Below are 27,926 nucleotides of genomic sequence, written 5' to 3' on the forward strand. Positions count from 1 at the left end.
TATATGGACAAGGTCACTGGAAAATTTCAAATGATTATAGTTGTACATACATTAAATGTGAAATGTGTAGCAATTGATTATTGTACATACATGCAGCATTGAAATTTGTGGCACAAAGCAATTGAAAATGTACATTATGAATGCTCAATTGCATGCTAAAAAAATATAATATACACATTCACATTTATTGCATGCATTGAGCACCATTTTGTCTTGGGTGCAGAATTCAACATACTCCGTGGTTTGATATAGCCTACATTGTACGATGTTCTTAAGCTTATACTAAATTTAGATAAAATATAAAGTTCTGTTCAAAAACTGTCACCCAATACAACCATACCTGTATTGTGAAGCCCAGAAATAGAACACACTGTACATTCCGTGTACAACAGTATATATTATCCTTTGAATCAGAGGAACTCATTCCTTGCCTGTATAGCAATTTGGCTCCAACCGATATGGCAGTTATTCTAATTAGTCATGTGACATGGATTGGCGCCAGCTGAAAGCGGGTACTATTCCGATACTATATAGTATCAGATACTAGTATCGGAATAGTATCGGAATAGTACCACTATACCGATACTAGTATCCAACTAGTATCTGCTAGCAGATACTTTCGGATAGCTCCAGAATACCTACCGGATACTATCCCGTATAGTAGCCGCAACTATACCGATACCTTTTCTTTTTGCTATGGGTTTGCTGGGTGAAGAGTGTTTTTATAATTTCATTCCCAGTTTAGATACAATAGGCTACCTAATTAATTAATTAATTTGACTTGATACAGCTACATTGCTTTACAGAACTGTAAACAGGGCCTCACTCCTCAGAAGCACATAATGATATGGAGTGAGGCCCTGTGGCCTTACGAAACAGTTCTGTAAAGCAATGTAGCTGTATCAAGTCCAATCAATTAATTATTTAGATCCTTTTTGGTTGAGCACTTTACCTTTGGATGATTTCAACCATCTTTGATGTATATCTTGGATTTATCTATTTATAATAGGCTACCTTAATTTATTTGTCTTTGTTAGTTTTGAACATACACCATCTTTAGAGCTTATACTTTCCCTGTTTACTGCGAAGCTTACACCATATAAAAGTAAAGCTATATACATAATAGAATTGTTACTGACATAATTACAATACATCATTTTAATTTCAATAGACTACAAAGGCACCTATGAATATGCATTAATTCTCATGTTCTTTAATGGAACGTCTTCAAAAAGTTTTCATTACTTTTTGTTCGAAATTGATATTTCTTGAAAAAATACGTTCTTTTTTTAAACACTAGTTTAGGTTATGCTAGCGCGGTCAACACTCGAACTTTATGGTCCAGAATGCAGAATTTTTACAATTTGTGTCACCAAAATTTGATTTGAAGCAAATTAACGATGCGTTGAATTATATTCATATGGAGTGGATAAAAGACAAACGTGTTTTTTTTGTAACTCATGACGTGAACACGCTACACTATTTTGTACATGGAAGTTCCCTTTGAATCTCGTTGTCATCTTCGTCTTTTGCGAGCCAGCGACTGCATGGAAACTTGAAACTCTTCCCGGATATTTCGTCAACAATTTCCACATACTCCAAATGCCATCCCGAATGTAGTGCTACAAGAATCAAAATGGAAACAAAAAAGCATCGTGTAAGAAGCTTACTACTAATACAATCATATACGCGCGAAATACAACTACTACTACCATTGACCAGTGTACTTCTGTTATATTTATAAACGCGCTTTTATAAATATGCACGTGACCACTTCCGCGCTGCCATAACAGCTTGTAGGCAGTAAGTCTCGAAGTGACCTTCTACATAGCGGGTGGTCTTCCTATACATTTGAATGCAAAGGCGGAACAACATGAGACTACTGTGCAGCAAAGTTGTCTATTTTGTTTAACTTTGTGATTATATTGCAAACGTTTCCGTCGTTGAATTTTTTTTCGTCGTCAATTACTTTCAAAATTCGGAATCCCCCATGTGTAATTATTTTGCTATTCGATTAATACTTAAATTTGATGATATTTTTCTACAGAGTTCCTATGCTTTTCTGTATAATGGTCAATGCATGAGGATTTGGTTACGCTTGCTGGTTTTGGTATGTCGTGCCCATGAGTCACGTGCGTTATAAAAGCGCATAAATATAACCGAAGTACACTGTTGACCAATGTGCCAAAACGCATTTGAATTGTATTAATTGTACGTTTTCAACGTGTTGAATTTCATCATTGACAAAATTGATGAAAAGAATGGAGATTACAACCTTGAACCTACCTGAGTTGTCATGACGGATCCGAACTTTACTCAGGTTTCCTAAACTGGCCATTTTGAAGGAAAATATATCCACATAATCCTTCTCAAATATCTTCCCTTTATGTGTCGCCGAATCCGTCAGTTGTAGCTCATCTGATGTTTCCCCATTTTCTCCAAACATCTGGATGAATACACGTGCATCTGTCCCAGCCTTCAGTTTGTTAGTTGTTTTCACTGTTATCTCGTATGGTGTTTCTGTATTATCATGTATAGATAAGAGGTAAGAGGTGGAATGAACGCACTGTGTGGATGACGTCACTAGATATGTATGGTCAGTCCAGTTATCATGCACTGAATATGGCCAGTAGGCACTCATCCATCCTAATTCATGCATTCCTCTCTTACCTAAATGTGTAATTATTTGAGTTTATTTTATTTTCTTACGCACATGGCTGCATCGGTCTATGCACTAAGATGAAAAAATAACGTTAACTCCGTATACACGGAGTAATAAGTTCAGTGTTGCCAAAAATGTATTGCCTATTATGCCTATAACTCAAGAACTGAGATTAGTCGAACTATACTTTTTCTGAATCATAATAATGAGACGAATACAATTAGATCGTTTTTATCCATGTTCATCCAATTTTGATTCATGCAAATTAGCATTTTCCCCCTATTCCCATTTTTATCCTTTTTTTTGGATTTTTAGATCAGGAGGGTGTTTAGAGTCACCAGCAAGAAAAACATTGGCGTTCCAATTATTTTACTTAAATTGACTAGTCTTTGAAACAAGCAACACAATTGACATGTTCGCTCCATGTGGGATACTTATTAGGTAACAACATGTTATCCAGTTGTCACCCTTTGAGGACACCGAGCATTCGGACAGAGGTCCAAATTCGTAAGTACTCATATTTTGGTAAAACCAATTCCATCATATTCCGCAGGTCATAAGGACTTTGAAAATATAATAGTTTGACGTATCTATGACTTCACAACCTGTAACTATTGGTACAAAGGTGCTAGGTCTACATTTGGGCTCCCACCGGTCAAAACAGAAATTTCGTCAGATACAAAGAAAATAACCCTTCGTACAATGAAAATAACGCTTCGCGCAGTACCAAATTGAAAGTACAAGGAAAAAAGTAATAATAAATGAGAAAAACGCCAATCAAAATGATCACTCTATTCTTTGATCAAATATTAAGAATTTGTTAAATATTATGACGATAGGTTTTTGATATCGCAGCTCAATATTATATTGCATACCAGTATTTGTTCCGTTTTCCTGTTCGTTAATAACGGTTGGTTCCAATTCTCTGCTTATTTGTTTGTCGCCTTCGTCTCTAGCCAGCCATTGATTACACGGAAATTTGTAACTCTTCCTGGTATTCTCGTCAACAATTCTTACGTATTCTAGGTGCCATCCTGATTGTAAGGCTACAAGAAATAAAACATATTTCTCAACAATATATTGGTTTGTGTTGTTATGTCAGAACGTTTTGCAGCAAGTTTCCAAGTTTTTATACACTTTATATAACCTGGCAGTTAAATATTTTCTGGCAACCTTTTGCGAATGTTTGCAAACACGTTTTGTGCTTGCTGCTCCACCAAATTACCCCGGAGTAAGGCCGGCCTACAAAACTCATGGTTTGAAGCGCTATTATTTTAAATGTTTGCCCTCATGATAATAATCTTGGGAAATATGAACTGCTTTAGAAACTTGGTATTTAGGTAAAATTGTCATTTTGTATCATATTTAGCAAAATCATGGGTGAAAATCGTACGTTTGTTAGAATTCTCAGCGTAATATCAAATATTGGCATATAATTTTGCGCAGGCGCGCTCACAATACAGTGGCGTAGCATGAGTCATCCTATAGGGCACCGACCATGACTGGGGGCCACCGGGCCTGATTGGGGGCACAAGCCATTTTTCGGCAATTTTCCTATTGGATTTTCTAAATTTTCAAATAGATGTGGGGGGGGCACATTCCCCCTCCCCGCAGTTTCCCTATGACGATACGCCACTGTCACAATAGCCCCCCCCCCCTATGACGTTTTATATAGGTTCTCTCACATTATGACGTCATAGCGACATCATGTGGAGAATGTCGGTATTTTTTAACCGGTACAAGATACTATTATACTGTGCAGTAGTACTAAATGTAGCAGTATTGTTTTATTTTGTATTGAAAATCTAGAGAGGATTTTACAAAAGCCCTCATCATCAGAAGATTAAAATATGTTCCAAAAAAGGGCTTTATAGTAATTGTTGAACGAGGGTAAAATTATTTTTATTTGTAGGGCTAACTTTGATTTTGTATAATTTCCTGACAAATTCGTGTATAATCCAATTGTTGTCATACCTGAATCGTCGTGCCAAACCCTAATCTTATGAAGGTCTCCTAAACTCATCGTTCTTGTCAAGAAAATATCAGCATTGTTCTTTTCAAACTTGTCCAAATGCGTACGAGAGTCTTCCAGGTGCAATTCTTTCGTTGAATTATCGCCAAACATTTTGATGAACACGTTTGCATCTGTACCTGCTTGATGTTTGTCACTGGTTTTTACTACTATCCTATATGATGTCATCCCTGCCGAGGTAAATAAGACAATTTTGGTTTGAGATTTGAGAAAAGGTTGCAGAGCATTCATTGGCATCTATTTTGTGATATATTATATCTGGCGACAACGTAGATTGCCGTGTCCATGATCACATAAAAAGGTTTGACTACAAAAACGATTCTCTTATAAATGCATCTACGCAGTTTCCACCTCGATACACCCGAGCACATAGAAATTTCCAAGCACAGCGAGTCTAAACTCTACGCAGACTGTGTTTTACTACACGGTTGAGTGCATAGCATCATAAGAGCTGGGTGAGATCTAGTCGCAAATAGAAATTTGTGATTGTTTTTTTTTTTCAAAACCTCAAGTGTTCCCTTCATCCAATCAGATATTTTTTTTATATCGAACGAAAACTAACACTTCCCCCTAAAAGCACTTTTTCTCATTAGGTCAACAGATAATGCAATTCAATGTTTATAACAAGGCGAATGTAGTAACTCTGTTGAAAACGACCTATCCCAGCACAATTTTTAACCAAAATGCAAGTTTTAAAAATCAAAACCTCAAGTGTTCCTAACAATATTTTTCAAATTGTATGTCCTTAAATGAAAGAGCACACTTATATTGTCCATATACTAGCCTCATTTTAATGAGCAACGGTCAATTCTCTCTATTCAGTTTTATTGGCACGTCTTGCGGTGCCAATAGTATTTCAAAAGGAAGGTTTTGGGCGTTTTCCCCCTCCCGAGAAAAAAACATGCACATGAGCCAAAAATGACACCCCTTATATCAAGTCTTGCGATCTCCTTCATTGAATCCATACCATCCCTCTTATTCCTTTATTTATCTCAATATTTGAGAGCTTGGTCATACTCACGTCCGATCCGTCTTAACATATAAAAAAACATATGCAAGTGCAACAGGTTAATTCTTCAACAGATTGCCAGTAAAAATCTCGGGACTGAGTTGTATTAACATATCAACATCATTCTTTACACCTTCGTCACACACTACCCTACCCACCCCACGCACATTCGTTTTCTTACTTAATGACGTATGTAATACATACCGGGCTGTTCATTTTCTTCAGCAACATTATCCTGTTCTATTTCTGAAAACAAAATTAAAAAGTAAATTAATATTAATCGGCTAATAATGAAGACTCATTTGGGCGACCATCACAGTGACTCGGTGGTATACAGATTGTATTTGTACAGTATTATACACATCGATCGTGGTTTTCTTTATAAGAAATGCTATCACTAAAACTAAATAAGTTGCTGGTCTTTTGATTCACTTACATATAATCTTCCACAGTTACAGCTAGTATAATATTATGCGGTTTGTATCTTTCTTTTCTTTCCATTCTTTCTTTCTTTCTTTCTTTCTTTCTTTCTTTCTTTCTTTCTTTCTTTCTTTCTTTCTTTCTTTCTTTCTTTCTTTCTTTCTTTCTTTCTTTCTTTCTTTCTTTCTTTCTTTCTTTCTTTCTTTCTTTCTTTCTTTCTTTCTTTCTTTCTTTCTTTCTTTCTTTCTTTCTTTCTTTCTTTCTTTCTTTCTTTCTTTCTTTCTTGCTTCCTTCCTTCCTTTTATTTCTAATGATTTTTATAGTTTGCACATTCTCAGAATGCTGAAAACAGTCGTCGACCGTGGTTTACCGTACCTGTACGGGATGCCTTCACTAACTCCTCAGTTGCCTGGACTGCCAATTCTCTTTCAATCTTTCTGTCCCCTTCATCTTTTGCAAGCCATTTATGGCAAGGAAAGCTATAGCTCTTTCCACATGCTTCATCCACAATTTCTACGTACTCCAAATGCCATCCAGATGCCCAAAACGCTGTAGAAATTATGAGATACCGGTATATGGCATAAATGTATTTAACTCGTTTAAGGATAATATACGATGTATTGTTGGTCGAAGCAGGAAAAAAAAGTAGTTCACGGCATCTTGTGAATGGTAGTGAGCTTTAGCAAAGAAATTGCATTGCCCAATTCATAGCGAGCGTGTAGAAGAATTCAAATATCACAGATATACTTTTGTAGGTACTGTGGTTCTTTAGTTATATTGTGAAGAGGGCTGAAACAACAACACTTTTGTAAAACGTACACAACTCATTAACAACAATAAATTAAGGAAGTTTTCAAAGTATATGATTTGTAGAATGAACTTTTGCAAAACACCAAAGTGTTATTTTTCAATGATATATTGATTTAGATAATGAAAATGGATTTTTTTAGCTGCTTCGACCAACAATACCTCGTATACCCTTAAGACACAAAATCGATGTTATTTGAACTTTAGAAATAATAGACAAGTAACTTCCATCATGTGAATCTACCCTCTACTGTTATCTCACATTCATTGAATAGCATTAAGGCGCGTGAAAGTCGATTCCGAGTTTATCGTCCCCCGCCCGCGTCACTTTTTGGACACCAAAAACACCCGCGTCAAATTTTCAAAAATGCCAAAATAATTCATTATTTTCAAAGTATCAAGTGTTTTCACCAGTTTTAGCAATTGGAAACATATATTTTTGTTTGTAAAACATATAAATTTATAACTTGGAACCAAAACCAGGCTCTTTTCTAACTTTTCTAGTCCCTACCCATATAAAAACATGTTTATAAATAACATGTATGAGTGTGGCTTTAAATCAACACGCACTTTAGGTCAATAATGAAATCTGATGAAATAATGAAAAATGAAAAATGAAAAAGTCACCTCACCAACCTGGAAAAAAAAGGGACGATAAACTCGGAATTGACTTTCATGGGCCTAATGATGCAGACATGAAAAATGTATTCTTAATTAAAAACATAAATCAATAAAATTGAGAGATTTTAGGGACTTATAACGAGTGATATGTATGCACTACGTAAACCGTATCTTTCTACTTTAAATGATATCGCCCCAAGTGGCATCACTTGAAGTGATCGCATATTACGACATTACACATATTAGTACATGTTTCTAAATATAAATGTAGACGTCACTAACGTTTCTATACGACTTTAAGCGGAAAAATGTAGTCTACCTGAGTTGTCGTGGTAGATTCTAATTTTAGTCAGATTTCCTAGACTGGTCATATTTTTGAAGGAGAATATATCTACATAATCCTTCTCAAAAATCTTTCCTTTGTGTGTTGCTGATTCTTTCAGTTGTAACTCCTCTGATTTATTTCCATTTTCACCAATCATCTGGATGAATACATGTGCATTTGTTCCTGCTTTCACCTTGTCAGTTGTCTTGACTGTTATCTCGTAAGATGTTTCTGTGAGAGTACATAAGAAAATATCATACTAATCTAATAATCCTACTCCTACTAAGGATTACACCAACCCCCAACCCCAATATACTTTACCAGAGCACTAAAACATTCAAATAAACGATCAAAAGTCTTCGCCTAATCGAAAAGCTATCCTATGCTGTCATTTCAGTGAGACAAACAATTGGCACACCACCCCAGCGAACACAGAACGTTTTCGCAATCATTCGGAAAAGGTTATAAAATGTTGTCAGAAAACTTTTAAACGTCGGGTTATATAAAGGGTATATTAAGGGTATAAAACGTTTTCATAACATTGAAAAACATTTTTTGATAATCTACTGCCCAACAAACACAAAATGTTTTACAGACAACGTTTAAATGTCGGGTTATATAAAGGGTATAAAAACGTTGTAATAACATTCCAAAACATTTGTGAAAACGTGATACAAAATATTCTAAAGAGAATGTTATTTTTGGGTTGAAAAAATATTTTGCGAAAAATGTTTGCCCAAAATATTTGCATTAATGTTTTAAAAACGTTTTTATGACCTTTATATAACCCGACATTTAAATGTTATTAACACGTTTTGAAGAAAAGATTTTAAGAACATTTTTGTGTTTGCTGGGGGAAAATATTTTAACATAATATTATTTACGTGTTGGCAAAATATTTGGTAAAAATGTTTGCAAAAATAGTTTACAATAACATTTTTGAAAACATTTTAGAAATATTGCTGTAGTTTGTTTTCATACAAAACGTTTTAAAACGTTTTCATGACCTTTATATAACCCGACATTTTAATGTTATGAAAACGTTTTTACCTGAACCAAAACCCAAAATATAACTTATTTAAATGTGTTTGCCGGGACCTTACCCGGGGGTAGATGGTCATTCTAAGTTTGCGATCAATGGGTTGTTCAGGCCCAGTGATATTTATGTTTGCTCTGACAAAACTATATATTTTAAGTGATATTTACTTCAAACTTGATTATTTAAATTAGATTTGTGATTTCCTTTCTTATTTAGCCAAAAATTCGGGTAAAATATGTTTACGATTGTTTTGTCATCTCTGTATATAGCCGGAATTTCCCAATATTTGGTTCTACCTTCATGTAAGCAATCACGGAATGAAATAAAAAGGATATATATTGAGTCGTAACACTCAGTTACCAGTTGGTAGCGTGTATTGAAATCAAAATACAATGGAAGGAAGGGCGGCATCAGAGCTAAGAGTGTAATTCCATTCAGTAATGTTCAAGCAACAGAACACTTGCACTAAATACACTTCGGTCAGCACCATGGGAACAGGATTGTCAGTACCGTGCACCTCACACACCCTTGTGTGCACCCCTCACGAACACATACGCATATCTTCATGAACATTGGACCCGGACAATTCGAGATAATAAACTGTCTCTATGTAATCCTTATGCAAATCGCCGAGCGCGGGTAACGATCAAGGCAAATATGGCTTTGCCCTGGAGACAAATCTGTAATATCATCCTCTGTCATGTCTGTTTGTGGAATAATACAGAAGGAATGAAGACACTGACGGTTTATAGTTGTATCCTTCGTTATTATGCGATTATCACGATAATGTATACAACAATACTTACCAGGATAGGTCCTTGGATTTTGGTTTTCGTCAATAAGACCATAGGATATCGGTGTTGCCTTCAATTCTCTGCTTATTTGTTTATTGCCTTCGTCTCTAGCCAGCCATTGATTACACGGAAATTTGTAACTCTTCCTGGTATCCTCATCAACGATTCTCACGTATTCTAGGTGCCATCCTGATTGTATGGCTACAAAATGGAACCGGGTTTACCCCGGGGGTTTACACAGTTAATGGGCGTTGGAATATAAGGATGGTTAGGTAGCAATATAAAAGGGCGGGGTAGTTGGGGGATTTGCTACTTGGTCTAATCATGGTCTAATGCCATTTCGTCTAATATCACGTATTTTTGGGGACACTTTTCAATATGAAATATTATGGCATTAGCTGGACATAGGCCAATTAGATATGTGAATCAATCAAGGTGATACAAGCAGCTGCAAGCAACAGAATATTATTAAGAAAAAAGGCACATTGTAGTCAGTATTCACTTGGTTTTGTCAAACAAAAATCCAAAATGCACATTGACATGATTTATAGTGCGGCATAGGCACGACGCCTAGATAGGCCCTGGAGTAGGAACCGAAAACTCCTCTAGGGATTTTTGGAGACAACTGTTTTTGAAACCTTACCCATATGAGAATTGAAATCAGTTTGTCTGCAAAAATATCGACCCTGGGTTAAACGGTGAGGGAGCTTATTTCAAATGGCCGCCAAAATCCCATACAATGGTATTTAAATAGCAATTTGAAGTCTCCAAATGAAAAGCAACGATAGAGGGCGCTTTTTTAAAAATGGCTGCCAAAAAGCCTTAAAATCCCATATAATGGCATTTAAATAGCAATTTTAAGTAATGGTTAGATTTTTTAATTTTAATTTATTTGCAATTATGGTGTAATATTGACTCAAGCCTAATTTTGAAAATGGAAAGCAATGGTAGAGGACGCTTTTTAAAAACATGGCCGCCAAAATGCCGTTTAAGGGCTAAAATGTGCTACAAATAGCTTAATTTTAAAGTTATTACCGGTAATTTCGTACAGCAATTGGGTTCCATAGTAATCCACGTCATCGTGTTATTTAAAATTAAAAGGTGCCGATAGAGGGCGGTTTACAAAATGGAATATATAATATCCACTTAAACTAATTGACATTGTATTTCCTTTTTCGGTTTCTCAACCAGAGCTAACCAGCCATAAACTGTAAATATATATGCACTACTTGTCTATACGAAGGTCGTGTCATTTGGATTGTATCTTCCATCTTACGGCATAAAACTCTTGTCAGTGTCCAGATCACAAATTGGTGTTGCATGCACCAGGGGACTCAAACGGTGCAGAATAATTGTGACAATCAACCGCAAATGGATGATGAAATATGATATTACTTTTGCTGTCATATCCCGGCGTAAATGACGTGCACCAAGAACCGCTCATTCAAAACCTGTTTTTCTCATTCAATCTATTTCTTATATGGACACTGAGTTTTATGCCGTAAGATGGAAGATATATGCAATCCAAATGACATTTGTATAGTGCATATTTACATTACTTTTGCTGTCATATCCCGGCGTAAATGACGTGCACCAAGAACCGCTCATTCAAAACCTGTTTTTCTCATTCAATCTATTTCTTATATGGACACTGAGTTTTATGCCGTAAGATGGAAGATATATGCAATCCAAATGACATTTGTATAGTGCATATTTACAGTCTATGGCTGGTTGAGAAAACGAAAAAGGAAATACAGTGTCAATTATTTTAAGTGGATATTCCGCCCTCTAGCAGCACCTTTTAATTAAATAACACGACGACTTGGATTACTATGGAGCCCAATTACTGTACGAAATTATACAAAAGCTTTGGGATTAACTTAAAAATAGCTATTTGTAGTACGTCTTTAAATGGCATTTTGGCGGCCATGTTTCCTCTATCATTGCTTTTCATTTACAAAAGTAGGCTTGAGTCGTCAATATTACACCATATTTGCAAATAAAATAAAATCAAAAAATCTAACCATTGCTTCAAATTGGTATTTAAATGACATTATATATCAATTTTAATCGTTTGCCATAAAATGTGTATTATATCGCGAATTTCAAAAATTCAAAATCATTTGATATTGGAAGGACATTCTTCGTGTTCAGAATGCAATTCGATATGTCTGATGTGCTCTTATATCCCACAAAAATACTGTCCGAACGTTGCTACCAGAGCCCATAATAAGGTAATTCGTTGAAAACGGATATCATTTTACCAGTACTTGATGTTTAATACAAATAGTGTGTGTACAAACGGATTGAATTGCTTTCCATGTACATGATGTAGTTTGATGTAGTTGTCTACAATTATGTAATAAATAATTACTTGACTAAATGTTAATTTGCATGCATTTTAGCTTTGCCCATTTAGTTTTACGCAACACGAAGAGTTGTTTACTTTTTAATCAATATTGAGAAAACATTTTAGTCCAGCTTACCTGAATCGTCGTGCCAAATCTTAATTTTGTGTAAGTCTCCTAAACTCATCGTACTTATCACGAAAATATCGGCGTTATTCTTTTCAAACTTGTCCAGGTGCGTACGGGATTTTTTCAGTTGGAATTCAGCTGCTGTTTTCTCGCCAAACATTTTGATGAACACGTTTGCATTAGTACCTGCTTGATATGTGCCACTGGTTTTGACAACTATCTTGTATGTCGTCATTCCGGCTGAGAAAAAACAAAACAGAATAATCTTTGTTGCAGTCTTCATGGTCTTTGTTGCAATCAAAGCAAGCTACTCTCTAAACCCTAAGGTCATCTACAGACTTTTTATTCGGCGTAGAATATTCGATGTAACATATCTACGTTATTTAAACTATTCCCGTTCTATTTACAGTAATGTTCTAACGAATGTTTGATGATGTTAAATTGATAATATATTTCTACCAGATATTCTACGTAACATATTATCGATTTTACGTCATCAAACATTCGTTAGAACTTAAACATTACTGAAATAGAATGGGAATAGATTAAATAACGTTTATATTAAAATGTTATCGAATGTGATAGTGATGAGGGACAATTAAAAGAATAAAAATTCTGAAAGCAATATTGTAACATATTTGCTAAATAATTGGCCTCTACACTGATCATCAAGCAAGTCTTTGCTATCGTTTCCTCACACTTGATTGAAGTATGAAATTGGTTTTTCATGCTTTTACTTTTTTAATATTTAGCCCTTAATTCCCTCATTCTCTGGCCTTGCTCTCTATCGGGGGCTACTTTATAGTTTTAGATTTCACACCACCAAATAGTATTATACGGTTGTGCGCCCTGAATGCATTTCTCAGAAAAACCCATAGATCATTGTAGGTGGCCCAAATTAAGCATTAAAATGAGCAGAAATTGTTCATGATTAGTAAATCAAATCCTGCAAGTGTACCACAGATGTGAGAGATTGAGTATTTTTTTAATGATTTTAAGCAGCCTTTTCTATACAGAAACACTGGCATGATTTTGCAGGTAAATTAGGTAATTCCCAGACATCATAGACTTCGAGGGCCAGTCGTAAAAATAATGACGGTCAACCTATATTTTTTCACAGTCAGAGGGATCAGGCTAGGGCTAATTTCAACCATCATAGCTGTCGCTAAGAACTGAGTCGCTCTTGCGAAGAAATAATGACGTTTTCTACATTTAGTACATATCTCTAGGAGGGATTTATTTGGTAGTGTGAGATCTTTAAGGTTGGTGGCTATTAAATATCACAGTTCTATTCTGAACAATATTGTTTTTAGCGCTATTGTTTTACGGCCAATATCTCCCAAACTATCCCCATATGTTTGAGTTATTTAATTATGATGATCTGATATGGATCGCTGATTGTCTCTTTAGTACGTTATCAATTTATTTTATTATATTTAATCATTTACTTACTCGGGTTGGATTTCTTTCCTGCAGATTTCTGTTTTTTGTTGATTTGCTCTTGGTCATCTTGAAAAATAGAAACATAGGGATCTGATTATTTGTCGAATAGTCATAGTGACCAGGAGATCTAAAATAACTAACTGGGTGTGCTGTCCACCCACAAGGTCCCCAGGCCAGGCTAAGGTGCAGAGGACATATCTTGTTCAACGCCCTAGACGCAGCAAACATAATAGACTTGTCCCCGTAGGCTGAAAGAGTCCTGGAATACGTGGATTTATTCCGCAAGGGTCATGGTAAAGTGCGAGAAGGAATGTAAGATGTACAATAATGTAGTATTGTCGATATTATGCAGGTGCAGATTCATTTAACCCTAACCCCCGAAGGGCTTTTTGGCGACGGGAAGGGAAAGAATGAAAGAATAAAGAGAGAAAGAAGGAAAGAAGTTGTTTGCTGTGGGTGGGATTCGAACCCGAGACCCCTCGCATGCCAAGCACTCGGTCGGCGACACCTTGCACGGGCCTTGGGCTTCGCTGGCCAGCGAAACCGTGCCTATATGTCACTTAGGGCGATTGCGTCATCGCACCACGTGGGATGCACGCACGAACAGCGCATATATCAAGTAGTATTTTGGGTCTATTGCCGTTTGGTCTAATACCATTTGGTCTAATTCCCGTTTCGTCTATATTCAATTGGTCTATTACCAGAAAGGCTAATTGCCATTTAGTCTAATAATCATATAGTCTAATGTCCATTTAGTCTAATATTGTTTGGTCTAATATGCAGTATGTCTACTAACCATATAGTCTAATAACCATTTGGTTTAATATTTTTTCAATAACCATTTGGTCTAATAACCAGTTGGTCTAATAACCGTTAGGTCCAATACTCTTATGGTCTAATAACCAGTTAGTCTAATACCATTTCGTCTATTTGCCAATTCGTCTAAAAAAATTGCCATTTCGTCTACCACTGGTTACGGGCTGAAAATACATGTAATGAGGCGAGCATGTGTTATGAGATGAGCACATGTAAACAAAGGTACTATATGTATCAAATCTTATGCATTCTTAGTAGAATAATTGTTACTGTTTATTGATATATCCAAAAAATGAAGACTGATACATGTAGCCTGCATGTATTGCCTACTCGAGTGAAAGTGACATTTTGCCGGACTATTTGTCCTTCTTTCCTCGGTCTTTTAAGGTTAATATGATAATAGGCTCATAGGCTCACGGGTACAGGGCATTTGCCGGTATTGTCATTCCAACATTAAAACAAATTAGGTTTCATGTTTTTGTCATTTGCATATGGATAATACATGTAGGCATATAGACCTGTTTGTTTACACTGTTTATGAAACATGCTCCTTTAAGACCACGGTGACCATGGACTATGATCTTACACTCAGAGTATGTGTAATAGCGTTATTGCGCCTATGCAGCCTCACACGTGCTATTAGACCAATCGGTTAGTAGACCAATTGGCTAGTAGACTAAATAGCTTGTTAGACCAAATGGTTTGTAGACCAAATGGCTATTAGACCAAATGGCTATTAGACCAAATGGCTATTAGACTTATTGGCTATAGACCAAATGGGTATTAGACTAAATGGTTGTTAGACTAAATGGTTTTAGACTTATTGATTATTAGACCAAATGGTTATAGGACCAAATGGCAATCGGACCAACTGGTTATAGGACCAAATGATTATTGGACATACTGGATATAGACCTAGTGGGTTTAGATTAAATGGATATAGACGAAATGGGTATTAGACGGAATGGTATTAGACCAAATGGCAAATCCCCGTATTTTGTAGTATACAGGCGGGTTAGGGTTAATGAAGTGTAAGTCAGTAACACAATACCCACTGGAGACTTCGAAGTATGGATGTGATACTATCTGAATTCAAAGCACCAAGTGATTTTTTTTCGCTAAATGATGAGCCCAAGGGATGAATTTTTAAAGATAGCCCAAGTCAAGCACTTATTTGAAAGGGAAAACTTGTTACGAGGATGAACTTGTTACGATGTAGAGAGTCTTTCCTATTCAGAGGAAATATTGCAATTACACACCTTATTGCCTTTTAACAATGACCAATGACACTAGCACGTAATGTGACCATCCATCTCAAACCGCTCGTAAAGTCGGCAAATTGTCAAGCACCAATCTTTAATCCTATTGTTGAAGAGGATAATAAGCTTATACTTATGTATAGCATTAGTAAAACGCTTAAGTATTTGTTTGCTTTGGCTAAATCCTGTTCAAGTGAGATTAACAATGAGAGGACATTCCTGAACCTAGTTCAGTTGGGGATGATTTGAAGTGACCGCCAATTATGACCATTTGATATTTAATACCAGCAATGTGGAAAAAAGAAATAATGTAGTGCCAAAATAATGTACCCTTTTACGGAAGGAGCTAAGTTTAACAAGTTATAACTCCGCTTCTGCAGTACGAATGTCAGTGGCGAATGTCAGGTTATTATTTTCCAGTCTTTAAAAAAAATTGCAGGCAGAAGTGGGAATCGATCTCGGTTCCTCCCGGTTAAAAAGCACTGTGCGAGACCACTAAGCCAACTAAATATCTGTTGTGAGATGCTTGACATTAATCTTTGATATTGCTTAATGGAACAAATCGCGGAATTAAATCAGTAATAAAAGAAGTAGATTCTTATTTAGCGGTCAAAGGGGAAATATCTGTCCCTGCTCTAAAGAAAATATAGGTTAGAAAATTATCAAATATATTTAAATTAAAAATTGAGATTTTATATTTCTTTCTTTCACGAGGCGGCATTATCACAGACAAACACTGTATAAGCTAAAAACTCGACCCTCATCACTAGATGCTGTCATCTAGCTCAGTGGTAGAGCATCAGACTGCTAATGTCAATATCGTTGGTTCGAGTCCTCCTGCCAGCAATCGTTAAATTTATGATTTTAAAGCTACGCTACAATTTGTTCATTTTTTTTTTTCGTTTATTTATTTATTTATTTATTTGTTTTCGTTTATTTATGTAAATAATTTGATATATTTGAAAGAGGTATTTGAGCAATTGAAATTTTGATTTTATAATCCTATGGGGTCATTTTGAACCCCCACCCTCCCAAATTGCCAAACGCACAACACCTATGAGTTAGCATCATACATAATGATCAGTACGTCCATGTCATCATCATAAAAAAACATTCTATGTACACCTGGCGCCGGCAACTAGACTACTATAAAATCAAAATAATACTTGCAAATAGATCATAGTTTACTAGTCTAATGCTGTAATATAGACCTGTAATATAAAGACAGCCAAAATAAAAAGTCTCCACTAGTTCCATCCCCATTTAATCAGAGCCTGATGAGTTTATGGCAAAATAATTCATATAATAATTTCTATACACTTTCCCTAGCAGGTTGATACCAAATTTGATATCAAAAGTTTAATCATCGTGAGCGCAGGAACCGTTGTTTGGAAATTCGTGCAATTTTAAAAATTGTGTATCACGTAGCAGAGCTAGCGTGAGTGCCAAGAATTACGTCGCCTGAATAGGCCGGCAGGTTAAAGGTTTACCCATGCATGTCAAAATGCAAATCAAATACCCCGCTCTTTCAATTGTACGCAGGCAAGTGTACAACGATTCCTGTACGGGTTGCTTTAGGCCACATAATAAGCTGATACCATGCATTGGATTTTGCGTGGTCAATTCGTAATTTGTCATTTTTGAAATTGCACGAATTTCCAAACAACGGCTCCTCTGCTCACGATGATTAAACTTTTGATATCAAATTTGGTATCAACCTTTGAAGGAAAGTGTATAGAAAATTATTATATCAATTATTTTGCCATACACTTATCAGACTCTGATTAAATGGGGATGGAACTAGTGGAGACTTTTTATTTTTGCTGTGTTTAGATGATCATTCTTTACATAAAGATAAACACTATTCAAAATATCAATAGACAAGAAGAAAGGGATTTAGAGACTTGTAATTGAGTCATGCATGATTTAACAGAAGGTTCTATCCAAAACCCAATCGTAATGATCACAATTGACTATTAGAAATATTGTAGGTTTTGTGATGCTACTTAACATAATTTGAAAAAACAAAAACCTTAGCATATAATGAAGCATGGAATTAAATCAAAATACTGGACTTATACTTACATATACTACAACTGAATGACTGAAAACATTCATCAATTTCTTAGCATATAATATTACTTAGATTCTAATAATGGGTGTCTTCGATGACGATTAGTTTTAAATTGAAGTAGGAAAAGTTATTTGTCCTGGGGCTTATAGAAGAACAGAGGATACCTTGCAACATCCACTGAATGAATAACCCAGACAAAAGAAGAAATAAAACAAAACAAATCGGAAATCGATCGACCACTAGCAAGGATTATTAAAATCAGGATGTGACAATCACTCATTATGTGTCCAATTCTTATGTAAATAGGGTATTGTTATTAAAATGATGCCGTAACCTTGCCAGAGGGCGCTAATATTTAATGTCTGCAGACAGAGCTTGACTTGAATTCTATGTTGTGTCAATGAGTCTTCTCTGGTTGGGTAAATGCGCAATTAAATAACTATTGTGCAACTGCATGGTTGAATTAAATAACCGTTCAATTTATTGTGTGTAAACTTTAAGTTTGCGCGTGTCTTTTTAGCTTAAAGTGCCGAGCTCTGGTGGAATCTAGCTATAATCTAGTTAGTGGCAAATTCTGCTGCATCACAACGAATATACAAATTACAAATTATATGTAAACCAGCTGCCAATCTTAAAATACATATGAAAAGGTTTGGCTACAAAAATGCATCTACGCACAGTTTCCACCTCGATACACCCGAGCACACAGATTTTTCCAAACACAGTGAGTCTGCCCTCTACACAGTCTGTGTTTATACTACACGTTTGAGTGCATAGCATCATAAGGGCTGTGTGAGATCTAGCTGGTGACTAGTGGAAAATACGGCATCTGTAATTGGTTTTTGTCACAACTCCGAATGTACCTTTCCTCCAATCAGACGATCAAACGAAAGCTAACACTTCCCGCTAAAAACATTTTTTTCATTCCGTCAACAGGTGACGCAATTCAATGTTTATAGCAACGCGAATGTGAAAAATCGGTTGAAAACGACCTATCCAAGCACAATTTTTGACCAAGATGTAGGTTTTAAAAGTCAAAGCCCCGAGTGTTCATTACAATATTTTTCAAATTTTATGTCATTAAATGAATGAGAACACTTATTGTGTTATCAATGAGCAATAATCATTCCTCTTTAAATTGCAAATCTCGTGCAAAAAGTTACTATTCTCGCCTGTTTTGTCATACGGTTGTAAATTCAATGAACTATGACTTTGCTAAAAGAGCGCTTACAAATGGATATGCTGCAGGCTACCCACGTGATTTACGGGAATCCCGGCCACGTCACTACAACCTCAGTGTGACCTCAGTCAGACTTTTTGGTTCATGGTGCTTTACACTAACACCGTAGTCAATATTGTGTGATGTTCTTTACATACTTATGAAATCAATAATTCATGCCGGAGCCAAATACCATTATATCTGATTAGTGAAGATTGATAGTTTTTCTCACGAGGACATGAATTACAAACACACACACCAATACGGCTGCAGAATGCAAGATCACGTGAGATGTCACATGTTTTGTGACTCCAAACACTCACTTGTAGGCTATTTCATATCTTATACCTGTCATACATTTCCTTCGTATTATTGACAGTAAGTCATAATTTCGACATTACTATAACAAAAAGACATTCTTTTATCCAATTAGAAGACTTTCTTGGAAAAAACAATCACTGTTGCCTGACGGGATCATAGTAGTTGACCCCATTTCCGTCCGTCGTGAACGTTATAGCGGGCGTTTTTACTCTCTTCAACAGGTACGATTCGCTAAACTTACACCTTTATGTGGTGACTTCAATCACATGGGCCAAGTGAGAGTTGATGTGAATTATTCACACCCGATCCATACCTTGCCTCGCTTCATGTTGAGAACAAGCCAACAAAATTCGCCATAGGTTTGCGTGGCTAATACAAAAACCGTGAATTTAGTGCCATCCCCCTGCCACTAGTGAGAAAGTCTCGCACAGAACATTAATATCTTCACACCCAAAGTACACAAACGCTGTACTTTCATCGGTGTGAAGATACTGGTAGTCATGTTGGTCCATATGTGTGACGACGATATTGTTTATACTAATACCGGTATTACCTAATATCGGATACAAAGATACAAATATAAAGTATAATACTTACTACTCTGTGCAGTTTTTTCGTTTGTTGTGGTCTGGGTTGGATTATTCGCATCAACTTCGTCGTTGTCTATTTATTGAAAAGTAGAAAGGAATAAAGCAATGATAATGATACAATAAAATTGCAATCTACAAACTTTAGACTTATCCACCATACAACAGTTAGGCACGGCACTAAAACAATCTCAATAATATGATCATCCGACAATGCCTGGCTATTATATAATCCAAATGAAAAACTTTCAGGCCTTAGAACCTTTAGTGTGATTACTGAAAAATGTTTCCCACTCGTACTAAAACTCTTCGATTTGATTGGTTGCCCCCATTATGTGTATGACTGAGAGCCGGGGTGTTTATACATACTATCATAAACACCCCGGCTCACATTCATACACACCCATCGTTTGATGTGTGTGTTCAGTGTTTGGTTGGTGGGTTTTTGTGAGGGGTGCGGTAGGGGTTATGTTTGTGTGGGGGGGTTTGGCTGGTTAGGGAATGTGTGTGTCGAATGAATAAACTGTTTCTGACTGCGTAATGTCCTGTCAGACATATTATACGTTTTGAGATGCTATTTTAAATATTTGAAAAAAAATACAATGTTACACACCATTACAACTCGACGAACCTCTCGCGGCGTAAAATGGCAGATGAGGCTATATTAATCGAATCATTTCCCTGTCCAGGTAGTGCAGCCTGTCTCAAAAAAATTGTGCAAGTAAAAAGCGCCCTCTATTGCAATTACAAAATACCGTTGTGACATGATGCTTACATCAACGTTAAGGGCGCAGTCTTAGCTCTCAAATGCTGTTTGTTCTGTTCAATTTGCTTGTTTTAATCTCGAGATATGTTTAGTTAACAACGAAAGGGTAAAATCACAATTGTGCCTCTTTTTAAGGAAGAGGGCTGCACATGTAATAGCTGATATTGATGCGTCTAATGCACTCCCCTTCGTGGCTCGTTCATAAGACACATCAACATCAGCGCGCATGCATTATTTTGTCTAATTTATATACCAACAAATAATACGCGTTCATTAACCTATAAGTTTGCAATATTTGTTTGTCTTTTAACATGAGGCTTGAGTGACAAAGAAAACAGTGTTTACCATGATAAAATCATTGACATGCACATGTATTTCATTTTACATCAGAATGTGAAATATCTATTTCTCTTTTAATTTGTTTTAACTGAAAAAAGAGAATCATATAATATCTGTATCATGATAAAATATTAAAAACAGTAAAAACTATTTTTATTGTTGTATAATTGATGCGTTCTTTTGATTTTGCGAAGGAACTCTTGATAAACTTGATGCTTTCATTGATTTACATGTACATTCTTCCCTAGTAAAAGTGGCACAATTGTGATTTTGCCCTTTCGTTGTTAACTAAACAAATCTCGAGATTAAAACAAGCAAATTGAATAAAAACAAACGGCATTTGAGAGCTAAGACTACACCCTTGACGTTGATGTAAGCATCATGTCACAACGGTATTTTCTAATTGCCATAGTGGGCGCTTTTCACTTGCACAATTTTTTTGAGACAGGCTGTATAGCAGACTTAATCAGTCACAGATGACGATTGATCACTTTATAGCAAACTTACCAGTTTCAATACATGCATCATTTGTTGGTAGTTTCAGGGTAAAGTATGTTTCAGCGCTATTCCCAAACTCGTCGGTTGCTTGAGCTTTTATCTTTCTCGATGATTCTTTCAGGTTCATAAGCTCGTGTACTTCTCCAACTTTGAACTTCCCGAGCGGTGTTTCCCCGTCATAATAGGTGATGCACACCGTACTGATTGTAGCAAAATTCTTACATTGTACCTGGTGAATCGTTGCTGTACTGACAGACGTGCGCGTGTGTTCAGTTATTGGTTCAACACACGGACCTGATGAAAAACATAAAGGAGAATAACTGAATAATAGTATAAATAAGGTGTTCGCTTAAAACATATCACGCATCAGTCATGGCTACGTATGTCGGGGTGCATAGACGAATCCAACGAGCCAAGTCATGGTCAGGATTTGGTCGGCCATTACTGGGTCCCCGGCGCACCAAGCTTGTGTTGTGACTGCCCAATTGGGGGAATTAAAGCCGCTTAAAAATCGATGTTATATTGTATTGTGTTGTAAACTTTCATCATTCTTTTGCCTACGTGTGTTGGAATGCAGTTTAAAATTCCCGCCAAGGACGCATCATTTCACATTTCAGGTAAGATATACTCAGCGGGGACCCAGCCATGGCTGCCACTGAGGTGTAGGAATGCGTGAAATTGGATTTGTCTATATATAGACATGTTATTTACATACACGCTCGTTGTATAATTATATAATACCCGTTCTTTCTTTTTTCTTTATTTCTGTTAAAACCAGGTTTTTCAAATAAAAAAAACTGGTTTCTCTCTTTCATTTTCAAATCGAAAAAGCTGGTTCTCTTTTTCATTGTGCAAAGTACGTGCCATATAGGCGTATGTATACTGTGTGTGTGTGTTTCCAATGGGGTGGGGAGTGTTGCGGTGTGGAGAGGGTGGGTGTAGTGTGGGGATGTGTTGAATAAGATCTGTGGGTGTTCAATAAATCAACCTTTTTAGACCATGGAATCAATCAGAGGGTTTGAGATATTTGTTTTAAAGGCCTTATTTCTGATTATTTCTTTGTTTTACTAATTTCAAACTTAAAACTGTTAGGAATTTCTTACTTGGTCCTATTTTGATTTGACACTCAGCCTTGTACTCGTTGCCGCAATCTGTTGCAGTAGCTACAATCCTTCCTCCTCCTCCATTATGACTGAATTCAGGTAGTATAATATGCTCCGTAGAAGAATTCAAAACTTGGTGTTCTGGGTGCCAACAATACGAGACGACTGCACTTTCCTTGTCTGGAAAGTTGTTAAGCTTCACTCCGATTACATTGGTTGACGTTGGCTTTCGGGAAACTCCATCATATGATAAGGATGGTATGTTATGATCAATGTCGAACGTTGTTTCAGCGGTATTCCCAAACTCATCGGTTGCACACGCCTTGATTTCATTTGTCGTTTCCTGTAGGTTTACCAGTTTATGCTCACCCGCAAGTGTGAACGTGCCAAGAGATCTATTTCCATCGTAGTATGATACATGAACTGTACGTGACTGGAAATCTGTGCATTCGACCATTTGAACTGTCGCTGTGAACATTGATGTACGGGTATGGTTTTTGATTTCCCGGATTTTTGGAGCTAAAAATAGATAACAAATGTATCGTGAAAGAAGGGCATGTGCCTTCGGTAAAATGTTATTAAATAACCGCATTTTGATACTCGCTATCAACCAAAGCTCTCGATATGTTTTTAGATTGCAATTTTGGTGCGGCGGAAAACGCTACAAACAAATTGCCGCCAAATTTGTCCCAATGGCAAAACGTAGAACTACCCTCTATTATTGAGATCATGGCTCTAGTCCGACACATCGCCAGTCCAACAAAATCAACTTAGATGCAAAAAAATGGAGAACATTGCAACCACAGTCCACTATAGTCTGGTTAACCTCAAGTTTGGTAGTGACGTCAATGCTCTTTTGCGGTTGCGCCGCAAGTGTGCCGACAAACAGCCCCTACACGCGTGATTCGATTCTGCGAGCGAAATACGCATGTACGTCATTACCAAACTTGAGATGAAACAAATTATACAGACCATTTGCAACCAGTCAAAGTCCCTGTGTTTTGTATGCTGTCAATTCTCGCATATTCATGAGAGCCGATTGTTCCATCGTGCCGTGTCTAACAATCACGCCAGCGTTGCGTGTCTTCGCGTATACGCGATAGAGCTTCGCGTGCTTCGCGTTTACGCGAAAGACGGTAAAACTACGCGGTACGTGCGTAGCAGTTTCGCTTTCGCATTCCATGGAACAATCGGCCGTCATTATCGGGTGATGTTGAGACTTTGACTGTTTGGAAACTGTCTGTTATCTCTTTCGTCCATGATTGCAACAATCAGACGCTGTGCTGTTAGGCGCGCCTGCAGCGACAAGTGAATGCGCTTTACAGATACGCCATCTTTGATCGCGCGTGTATCACACGCAAACGCAACTGTCTCAAGGAAGACAGATGGACTAAAGGTAATGTTAAACCCCGGATTTAAGCACTCCGAGGTTGACGGGATATATATGTCCTCTTCTTTACATTACATTCCAGGACATTTTCAAAACACACAAAAAATAATTATTCTTTGATGAATTCCAGATTCTTAACATGTGAAAATTTTTTATCGGTAATGTAATGTCAGCAATCTTTTGTATGGAGTATTATTGTACAATTTTATTGTAGGTTTTAATTTCTATATTCAATAACCTACCTGCTAATATGGCAAAAACACACTGAGCTTTGTAACCGAAAGGGTCTTCAGCGATAGCGACAACTCGTGTTGGTTCTTGTGTATTGACAATTGCCAGCTCATGTGGTGACGCGCAATATGGACCGACCCTTTGCTGATTATCGCCAATCACATAAAACACTTTTGCCAAAGATCCGTCTGGAAAATTCTTGATTTTTGGCGTGACTGATACGCCACCGTTTGAAGTGTGAATTACTTTGGTATGAGATATTGCTATTGATGGCTCTACAGGTGGAAATAGAAAGACAAGAAATATGTTTGGAAAATAGTTAACAAGACTTCTTTTAAACCATTATAGTAGTCTAATTGTTTCTTTGAGACCAAACAGAGCTTATACACTTATCAGATGCTCTATCATTATCAAGAAAATAAGTCATTTCAAATATCAAAAAATATTTCGAATATTTTATTCTGTGTCACACATCAAGATTCCTTTTGATCTTACTTTTATAGGGTAAAAGTCTCGCTTTCTGAAACCATCGGCGACATCTGAAGTAACGATGTTTCATAAGAAAGTCCTCCAGGTAATTGTTGAAAATCCAATGTGTACCTGCCAAAATGCAAGCATATATAAGGGCTAAACCAGCTGTTGATAAAAAAGCAAAAGCAAATAAAAAAACATCATCCCTTACCTATGTTTTTAGGTGTAGTTACCGAGTTCAAACGAATTATTTGCAGTAAAGACTTGTGACTCGAGGTAGAATGGGGCGACTTACTCGAGTCATATTCTTCCTTTCTTTCTTTTTATCTTTCTTTCTTTCTTTTGTCATTTCTTTACTGTTCGTTCCATATATCTAAACTAATAATAAGTAGTGAATAATACATCTGATTTCAATACAAAAGATATATTTAAGAAAAAGTATGAAATTGTACCTATAACTCCTACGACAAGCAGTGTTATTTGTTCCCCAGTCAAAGCACTTGAACCCATTGTTACTCAGCTAGGACTGATGAGTGTTGACAATGTTTCTACTATGTAGTTAATCAAGCGTAACTATTAACCTCACCAATGCTTTCTCAGTAGTATACGACTTGTCTTGTGTCGACTCGTCCTTACAAAAACCTGGAATATTTGAGATAAAGGCCTTAAACATGTTCAAATATAAACCATAAAATAAAGTGGCGTTAGATGGGATACCTATAATACTTATCAAAAAGTTTTTTAAATATTTATTAACAGGATAATTTACTCAATATTGCCCGTTGGCTTTGTATATCTATATTCAGCATATTCAGTGCTGCCATATTTCTCAGATTTGCATATCTGAAGAACCCGTCACAAATTGTAAATTAAAGCTATACTGTAACATTTGCTGGGGAGAATGCCCTAGTAGTTTTTCAAACATTTTACAAGATTGTAATGTACTTTAGTAAACTAACATACCCTGCAAAAATCAAGGCTTTATTTAGGTGCTGTAGTTGCGACATCTGAGACAGTTAATAAAACGACGTGTTTTTAATTACGTCGTGTTTCGTCGTTTTATTCAAACGATCGAAATATCAGTCGAACGTGTACGCAATGTTTCATAAAACTGTACGTCAATGGCGTGCGGGAAGGTCATAACACATCAAAAGGACCCGACCTTAGTCACGATCGACACAGTGATACGCATTAGCGACATATGCGCTGGAATTAAATAGCGATTTTCTTTTGTAGAAAAAGTTTTGTTGGAACGTGTAACATATGTTTTTCAAAAGGACATTCCTGTCAAAGCTGAAGATTAAAGGATATACAGCCATTTTGCCTGCAAGTTAGATTTCAATTTTGACATCCGTAAATGAAACCAAACTTTTAGCTTTTTATCCTAACGACAAACGTCTTAGAAGTTCAATTTCAACAAGGAATTGCCTGTCGTGTCTATGAAGGCAGACATAAACGCACGACGTAAATGGCACACAATGTCGTTTATTCGAGGAATATTCTATTTTACTTAACTGATTGGATATCCCTTCGATTCATACTGTTTTACTACTGTTTTGTTTGTTTGTTTGTTTGTTGTTTTGTTTTGTTTTTTGAATGACTTATCCTTTACTTTTAAGCAATTTATAAACAATTTAATTTTTTTACACTTGCGCTGAGATCACTGAATAGGACTTTAAATATTTGTTGCCAGACAAATACCAATAGTAACTTTAGTATATTGCTTACGATGATTTATTCAGTTTTAATTTAAGGGGGTACTACACCCCTGCCCAATTTTGTGCCTATTTTTGCATTTTTCTCAAAAATTATAGCGCATTGGGGACAAGTAAGATATGTATATTATAGGGGCAACGACTACAGCTACTGCACTGGAAATGTTATTTCAGCACAGACAACAGTTGTGGTGTAACAGTCAAAAAAGAGGGAAAATCAATAACTACTTGCTTTGAGTTGCTGAATTTTCAGTACAGTAGTTATAGCCCTTGCCCCTATAATATACATATCTTACTTGTCACCAATGTGTTATGATTTTTGAGAAAATGCAAAAAATAGGCACAAATTGGCCAGGGTGTAGTACCCCTTAAAGTTGCATTTTTCCGAACATCGTCTGCTGAATATTCGCCTGTTTTCTCCAGTACAATGCTCAGCTTGCCTTAAAGTTGAGTTCAAGAAGGTACTAGTTTTGAAAACTAAATCGTACTTTTTATACAGTAAGTCTATGAGCAGCTACAGGCTGTATCAAATGACTGAATGATAATTTCATGGCATGTCATAACATTAATCTGCAAATGGCGGATCCTGTGTTGTAACATAACAAAGTATTCATAATCACTGGAACATGTTTGATGTTTGACAATAAGTTTGGTACAATCTATTCAATGTATAAATAAAACAGTTTGAAACGTACATAAAATCTAGCCTGACAGTCATTTTACAACGCATCGTTTATATATTTCATATTCAAAAAGAGCGTTTGTACTTGTCTTTGGCAAACTTTAAAGAAGAGTGACATATCTGCCTCTTACCTCACACAATAGCATGTCCTACGACACCTTCTGAACCACATACAGAACTTGGCTCTCCTACGACACCCTTTGAACCAAAGACAGAACGTTGCTGTCCTACACACAGAACCTTGTAGTATATATCTATAGAGTGGAAATGTAGCAGAGATCATATGATGAAGATCACTTTATCTTGCCTCTAATACTACCAAACTGCAATTGTTGGTTGGCATAAACGATAACTTGCAGAGTAAACTGCGTAATGCAAAGTGTGTCCACTTTAGCCTATACAACTGAAATGAAAGTAGCATTTCTCGATTTACTTTACTTTCTGGAAAACAGTCACTTTGCGATTTATCAAGAATACATTATATGTTAGGTCAGGTATGATATCCTTTTATTGTTATGGATCTGATGTCAAGGTTACCCATTCAAACCTAATTTGTATGAGAATGGTAGTTACACACTATATCTTAGGCGTCTACTTTCATTTTTATTGTTTGAACTTGTTTACCAAATGTCAAATCACCAGAGCCGGGTACGAGATCAGCAGAGCGTCACAACCATATTATTAAGATTAAACTTGGAAGGTACCTGGAAGGTAATGAAACATGTAATGCAAAGTGCATTAATACATTACTATACACTATAGAGTTTGCGAAATGCGGTTCAAAAGCACAAACTTCAAAGTCTAGGGATTTCTATTCGATTCTGCC

The 27,926-nt window shown here is 36.4% G+C and overlaps 1 protein-coding gene across 1 annotated transcript; it reads right to left on the reverse strand.

Moving 5' to 3' along the window:
• Positions 1–697: 697 nt before the first annotated feature.
• Positions 698–27,556, reverse strand: LOC140137915 (lipoxygenase homology domain-containing protein 1-like). Its single transcript, XM_072159721.1, has 17 exons — positions 27,232–27,556; positions 25,156–25,345; positions 24,728–24,832; positions 24,244–24,507; positions 22,612–23,130; positions 21,518–21,802; positions 19,916–19,981; positions 13,639–13,695; positions 12,196–12,426; positions 9,722–9,910; positions 7,871–8,107; positions 6,499–6,672; positions 5,908–5,949; positions 4,637–4,864; positions 3,538–3,708; positions 2,287–2,520; positions 698–1,622 (listed from the first exon to the last, which is right to left on the reverse strand). The coding sequence occupies exons 2-17, from the start codon at positions 25,211–25,213 to the stop codon at positions 1,480–1,482; spliced, it is 3,003 nt and encodes a 1,000-aa protein (XP_072015822.1). The 5' UTR covers positions 25,214–25,345; positions 27,232–27,556; the 3' UTR covers positions 698–1,479.
• Between the last annotated feature and the right edge of the window lie 370 nt (positions 27,557–27,926).

The sequence above is a fragment of the Amphiura filiformis genome, chromosome 17 (assembly GCF_039555335.1).
Source record: "Amphiura filiformis chromosome 17, Afil_fr2py, whole genome shotgun sequence".
Lineage (NCBI taxonomy): Eukaryota > Metazoa > Echinodermata > Ophiuroidea > Amphilepidida > Amphiuridae > Amphiura > Amphiura filiformis.